Source organism: Malurus melanocephalus, unplaced genomic scaffold, assembly GCF_030028575.1.
Source record: "Malurus melanocephalus ecotype Western Australia unplaced genomic scaffold, MMel_1.1 scaffold_347, whole genome shotgun sequence".
Classification (NCBI taxonomy): Eukaryota; Metazoa; Chordata; class Aves; order Passeriformes; family Maluridae; genus Malurus; species Malurus melanocephalus.
The window spans coordinates 540,796-548,202 of NW_026623579.1; the positions used below are offsets into that span (position 1 = coordinate 540,796).

Below are 7,407 nucleotides of genomic sequence, written 5' to 3' on the forward strand. Positions count from 1 at the left end.
GTACAGCATTGTTTTTTTGGATTTAGGGTGAGAACAATGTTGATAACACACTGATGTTTTAGTTGTTGCTGGACAGGGATGGTCCCACTGCTCGGGAGCTGGCTGGACATCCGTYTGCAGGTGATAAACAATTGAACTGTGCAYCACTTGTTTGAATATTTTAACTGACKTATCATTTTAATAAAAATATTATTTTTTAATTATGTATGAAATACATACAATAAATAGCTTTATAATTTTTTTATTTATGGGTATAATATATAAATATTATTAAAATTATTACCCCTTCTTTCTCAGTCCTTTCCTGTCCTTATCTCAACCCACAGATTTTACCTTTTTTTTCCCCTGATTCTCTCCCCCATACTATGGTGTGGAGGACAATGTTTCCCACCAAGCAGGGAGTAAGAGAGAACCATGACAAAAGAGGGGGAAAAAAAAAAAATACAAGTAATACATACTTCTCCCACCTTTCTGCAGTAACTGCAAAATCCAAAGGATTTTTTATCTAGTTCCCAGCATAGAAGAGGAAGGCAAACATTTCTTCCTAAATACTGACCCATCCAAAAACTTGAGGCTGCAGTGGCCCTGGACTCACAGAAGGGATTCATCACTCAGGACACCTCTGATGCTCTTTTGGCTGCAAGAACAGCCCATGATCACCATTTAGGCTGCAGAGGACCTAAGTGCCTGGGCAGCTCTTCTGCACTAATGCAGGGCAATCACAGCCCATCCAGACACAAAGATTTATGCTGAGAACAATCTGGGTCTGCAGAAATGCTCACAGGGTGGAATTTGATCCTCATGTGAAAGTGTTTCCGTGGGCAGAGTGGTAACATCCAAACCTCTCTGATGAGAGCAGCATTGTGTGGAGCRCTATGGAAACTCTGAAAGTGAACCAGCTCCTGCACCAAGGTACATAAATCTCAGCTCTACTGACACGCTGGAATAAACATCAATACCCCTCGTGTCATTCTTTTCCTCCTCCACCAACAAATACATATATTACRTATCAGGAAGTACAGTAACCCAGTGCTGCAAGTAAAATCTCCCTTGCACGACAGACAAAATTTAACTTTATGGTTCCCACAGTAATCATAACTTGGCCACCTTGCAAAAGCACATTAAAAGTGGAAAAATTATCATCATAAAGAGCAGCAGAAGAATTTTCTCACACAATGGAGCTGAGTTACAGCTGCTAGGGGAATCCTAACTTTGAATTTTCTGACTAGTATGCATAAAATCTCACTCGTGTGGATTAAGCTTAGTGTTTCTTGGAGTWTCTGGCTTCACAGGAATCTCCTTCAGGCACCATCACTGGCACTAGTGATGGTTTCTCTTTACAGCCTGTTTTACACAGCACAAACATGGGATCAGAGAACTGCATTGCAATTCTCTAATTCTCTAATAATTTTAAAGTACTGTCTTGGCTAGCTTGATAACATTTATAACAAAAAAAATTATACCTTCAAAATTATGATTTTGTCTTTATTCTGCTGTTTACTCACATTAYATCCACAGATATTGAACAATTACAATTTTACCCAGAAAAACTTGGGTTTTTTTCATTTTAACTCCACATRACATAAATTACTGTTCTTTTAGGAAGCTCATTGCAATGGGATCACTGAATACAGATAAAAGCCTTGGTGAAAACACGGTCCTGAAATCTTGATTTTTATCAAACTATGGTGACACTTCTGAACTCCAAACAAAAGTGGGCACATCCAAGGGCATAGTCCCAAATGCATCTGCATGRAAACAAATCAAGCAAGAGCAGATGYAYRAGTAAATGTAAAYTGAAAGTTCTTCTTGACAAGCTTTWCCACCTCTGCCTCCTCTTGTTGTCTGCAGAAGAATGATTCAAAATACAAGGGCACATGGGCAATGGGACAGAGCTTTGGGTTGCCAAAAAAAGGTGTGAGAGCACTTCAGCTGTGACACCTGGCCTTGGACAAAACTCCATGGCAAAAAAAATGGCATTACAGGAGCCCTTGCCAACCTGAATCAATCAGGGAGGGACGCAATGCAACTTCACTTGCTTTTTCACCCTTCAGCTGGGTACAACGGAGAACAGAAAGTAAATCCCTCAGCAAATGGAAAAATGGTACATGTGGGCAGAGCCTTGGGGGAGATGGGATGTGCTGAGCACCCACAGCTCTGCTCTGAGAGTTCAGACAAATCGTGACAACCACAAGCACACACAGATCTCACCCGCGAGACTCGGAGAGGATCTCACGATACTGGGTGGCCAAAGACACCCAGGAAATGAGTAGGTGGCATGTGACAAGCAATTCAGGGGGAAAAGAAGCTCAACCCACRTTTTTGCTTTTTTTAGTTTGTTTTGTTCCAGGGACATGCCTTGCTTGTGATGTACCTCCCCGGGCAGGCAGCGATGCCCACACAGGAACAATGCAAACTCTTGTCGTGCTCCTCACAGCAACCCTACCCAGCATGCAGAGACCAACAGCTTCTGTGACAAGCTGTTCATACACAGCACAAACCCTGGAGCTGCTCAATTAGGTACAAGCCAAGCTGAATACTGAAGTTTTCATAAAATCATGGAATACTGAGGCTTCGGTAGGATGGGACCTTAAAATTCATCTGGTTCTGACCTCCTTGCCATGGACACCTTCCAGTACYGAATCTGGTTTTCACCAATATTCTTTTTTCTCAATATTCTTTTTTCCATTTCTACTTTCCTTTCTTCTCTCCTATTATTTTTGAAGAAGAAAATCTTTGAAAGTTGCATGGGAGGTACGTTACAGTAAGCAAGCATATTCACATAATGGGATGAATTGCCACAAAAGTAAATACTAAATGGTTTACACACACTAACAATATATAGAAAAACACATTTAAAGAAATAKATAAATGCTGCAAAAAATAAGCCAGACTCAGATTCTGGAGGAAACCTGACTTGAGTTTAAGCTGTTTCATCATTATATAGGTACTTTCTTCTCCTAGAACACTCAGTTTGCCCAAAATCAAAGCAGGATTTAGTATCGACTTTGGTGTGCTGTGGTTGATTTTAGATTAGGGGTTTCTGGCACACAACAGCAGGAAAAAAAACTGCTCCTGTCATTAAAACAACCTAGAACAACTCCAGAATAATGAGAGTCCATGCATTTAMCATATACCAAGGGAACTGCTGCAACTTCTGAGCTAAGTTTGAGCACAGAAATGAAGCACTGCACTATTTCAGTCACTTTGYTCAAGCACCCCTCGAAATAACGAGCACTCCAGCAAGATGAAACCAATTTGGGAACAATTCAGCAACACCAACTGCAAGTRATGGTCAGGAACTCCCAGTCTAACACTCTGCATCACAACAGGGTGGGAGCCAACACCTATTTGGCAGGAATACACAGGCATCTGAAGTGCAGAACAAGTAGTTTATATCAGAAAGGACCGCTCGCCCCACAGCAGCACTAACCATCCTTGGGAACTTGCGGTTAAAAAACAACCTGTGAAATCTCCACWCCCAAGGGAGAACTTGAAACCAGAACGCCTGGTTCCCATTTTTGCATCTTAGATGACTACAGAAGTAGTTCCCATAAGTGCAATCAGGTAATGAGAAAAAGGCCTCAAAAAGTTGAAAATCTAACCCTCCGTGAGAATTCAACAGGAGAAGAGATACTTCCACAAAATAWAAATAAAACAAATTCTGCCTGAAGTGTTTCACGCAGCCCCAATCTTCACCTGCTGTCTATGTAATGAAGTCATAGTGCAACTCCTCAGGATTCCCAATTTGCTCAGGCCAGGCAGGAATTAGTTTCACATCAGTATTGGTCTCTGATCCTCCTAAGCATGGGACATCATGTCCAGACACTAATACTGATCACAGAGGCAGGGGGAAGGAAAGGGGGACAAGGCAGGGAGTGCATGGAGAACATTTTGGTTTTTCACCTCCTTAAATCATCACCACAAAACCCCACAGGACAGTCCTGAGAATGTTGCTACGTGTTCTGTTCTCCATCATGTGCTTGTTTTGGTTAATTCCAGGTACAGGCAGAGCTCACCTTGCTCACAGCCATCCTTCACCTTTTGCTTTTATCAGAGTCTTGCGTGGGTGGATGGCAAATTGATTTTGCTACATGGCAATCCTGGTAAGTTATATTAACTTAAATGCAAATTAATGAGCTCTGAAATGAGGTGCTGCGAGGACTGCAACAACTTTTGATTTGAGCAAGCAATTCTAACAAATCTGAAAAATCTGATGCATCATTAAAAATAACAGAAAAATAATGAAAGAATAAAAAAACAGGAGCAGGGTAATTTGCAGCCCTGGGCTGACAGGAAGGATAGCCGAATTAATCTTGAATAATGTGCATATCATGTTAAGTTTTGACTTATCTATTCCACTTTCCTTCCTCGAACAGAGCCCTCTCCTCACAGAATGGTTTGGGTGGGAAAGGATCCCAAAGCTCATTCCATGGGCAGGGACACATCCCAATGCCCAAGCTGGCCCTGTTTGGATCCTCCACCCCTTCACAGCCCAGACAATTCCTGAGAAGCACAGGAGGTGCCCAGAGAGCCTCACCCACAGTCAAGCACCCACCTCGGTCCCGTCGGCGCTCAGGCGGGCGCTGTGCAGCACGGCAAAGAGCTCCTCGCTGGGTCTCCTCTTCCCCTCGCCCACAGGGCTGCCCGTGGCCCCAGCTCCTCGTGAGGSCATCAGGGGAGCRCCCACAGCCCCAGMTCCTCGTGAGGGCATCATGGAAGCACCCACAGCCCCAGCTCCTCGTGAGGGCATCAKGGGAGWRCCCGCKGMYTGCATGTCCAGCGCGGTGACCGCCACCTCCGTCCGCTGCGACGCCCACAGCCAGTCCTGCACCGAAGCGTTCCGTCCCTTCAAGGACACCACAGCCCTGGAAAAGCTCTGTGGGGAGCAGCCTGACAGCACCTGAGCGCTGGAGTAAGTYGTTTCTTCCTCCACCTCCTCCATGAGGGTCTCCACCTCCAGCATGTCAGGCACCGACACGCTGAGGCAGCGGTCCAGCGAGCGGCCCTTCCTCTCCAGCATTTTGCCAGACCTCTTCCTCGTCTTCCTCACGCTCAGGTTCTGCAGGAAGGGCCGCGTTTTCTCCTTCAGGGACCCCCACACGGAGTGCTTGTCCAAGTCCATTSTGCCAGGGGAGTGTCAGCGATGCCTCCTGCACCGAGCAGCCTCAGCGATCCCCAGGGTGACTAAAAGGAACGTAGGAAGAAGGCAAGTCAATCACAAAAGTGAACAGCCGCTCAAGACGATGATTCACGCACGGTGCCTCATCTCARAACTTCCAGTCATTTCTCTGAACAGTTAAAACGGAGCGTGTCACATTAGTGAGCGCTTCCAAAGACAATCTGGTGGGTAGGTTTGATTATTTAGGAGGAAAACAGCCAGAGAGAGTATTTATTCCTACACAAAAACGCAATGTCTGCCCACTGCTTCATGATTGCTAAGAGGGGACATTGCATTCCTTCTTCTGTCAAGCTTTGATTTGTGAAAACTTGAGATTTATCCAATTTAAAACTGTTTCTGTGCAAAACTTCCTGATGGGAGTTAAATCGTGATAATGGAAGCGCACGRAAGAGCTGGCACTGACATTTCTGCCACCACTTTTCCAAGCCATGCAGGGAAATTGGCTGTTGTTGGCTATTTCCAAGGCTACATGGATTCCTACAGGATGTGCTGTTGGCAGATATGAGAAACGGCTCCACAAACTGAGCAGCTGAGGCTAAAGAGAGGACACTGAATGTGAGGAATCCCAACTGAGACCCCAAAACACTCCCTTACATTAACCTGCTGTCAGTGAAAACTGCAGAATTAGTTTTCCTTGTAAAGAAGCCGATAAAGAAAAAATAAGGATAAAACTGGATGGGTGGATCACTCAAAAACCCACTGGTGGAGTCATCTTTGAATTGATTCATACTGAGCATTTACACAGGAATAAAAGAGCTGAAWGAAAATCACTCACTGTATGTGCATGGTAAAGGAGCAGGGACACCTCTGTGCACAGGAATATCCTCACAGACAGACTTTTCCCTGAGGAACAGATGAGCAATCATCCTTATTCTGTGAAAAGAGGAGGTCAAATCATCATCAAAACTCAGCAAGGAAAAAGCTGGTTAAACCTGCAGATTTACTCCTTTACAGCCACACACACGGAGGTTACAGGATATACCCACATCCTCAGAAATATATCCCCATTAACTACATGATGGCTGCCTCCAAAAATCACAGCATATTTTCCTTCTAACTATTTCATAGTTGACAAAAAATTACTCCCCACTGTTTTCCTGATTACTAGGAAAAACGCCAGGACAGGCAACAGAAATACAATTGTTGGATTAATCCACAGAGATATCACTGCCTGCTTTCAAAGAAATCAGCTCTCATGTTCATTAATTTGAATGAGGCTGCATAACCAGTTACTTAATAACTTACTGAAATAACTTCATGACTAACCTCGCCACACTTGCAGRGTGCTCAGGAATCTACAAAAAGTGCTCTGGCTGCATTACTGCATAACTAAAGCTGCACAATCCTTCTTTCCCCATTTATATTGGCAAATAAATCAGTAATATTAAATCCCATACAATAAATTAAGAACCTTAATGGCAYTACATACATTCACAAGGCAGTAACACTTTTTGCCCAAATTGAAAGGTGTGTTAATATAGATATATCAGCTTAGCAYGGCCACACTATCAAAGTGCACACAGACAAGCTGAAATTGCTTTCTCCCCTCACAGAACCACTTAGAAGTAAGAATAATTCTCTGAACCTCACAGAGGAGAATTCAATGTACACAAAGGCACGGCGGGTCTTTCTTTCTGACTGCACTCAGGCTGAAGCACAAGATGAAGAGATTTACAGAGGGAAGAGACAAGACAGAAATGCCAACCCAGTCTGACAGGGGATGGAGGGATGCCCTGCACAAGCTCACACCAGCTGAGAGCTYTCACTCAGGCTCTTCCCTCTTTCCATAAAATCCTGACAGGGCCTTCCTGGCAGCATTACAACAYGTGCCAGAAACAGAAGCTTATTAGGCTAAACACATTTGCACAAAACATGATGAAACACACTGCTGGGAGTCRCTGAAGCAACTCATCTCCTGCTTGTGCTCCGTGCATCGCTCGCCTACGTGTCCTGGGACCTGCAGGAGCCAAGATGCTGCAAATAAAGGCAGAGCCCTGCTCAGCATCCACTTCCCAAGGCACTTGCTGCTTCCTATTCCCTTCCTGTTATTCTCCACCCTCTCATTTTGAGGACCCATTGCCGCTGTTTTTATTTTGTTTGCTTTCAGACTTTGTAACCAAGGAGTAGGCTCGTTCCTGTAGGTTTTTCCAGTTGCTTTTCCTCTGTCAAATGCTCTTTTCCCCAGTTACATCGCCCCAGCTGCAGAATAGAAATGGCCCATTCAG

General features: G+C 44.3%; 1 protein-coding gene across 2 annotated transcripts in view; it reads right to left on the reverse strand.

The window, feature by feature from the left end:
• Nucleotides 1-6,039, reverse strand: part of MCTP2 (multiple C2 and transmembrane domain containing 2) — a 102,972-nt gene extending 96,933 nt beyond the window's left edge. The window contains exons 1-3 of one of the 2 annotated variants that reach the window (XM_057378211.1): nucleotides 5,958-6,039; nucleotides 4,773-5,187; nucleotides 4,559-4,694 (exon numbers count right to left, since the gene is read on the reverse strand). In XM_057378211.1, the coding sequence (XP_057234194.1) occupies nucleotides 4,559-4,694; nucleotides 4,773-5,125 (489 nt within the window). In that variant the 5' untranslated portion in view covers nucleotides 5,126-5,187; nucleotides 5,958-6,039. The other variant, XM_057378209.1, reaches the window with a different exon arrangement.
• Between the last annotated feature and the right edge of the window lie 1,368 nt (nucleotides 6,040-7,407).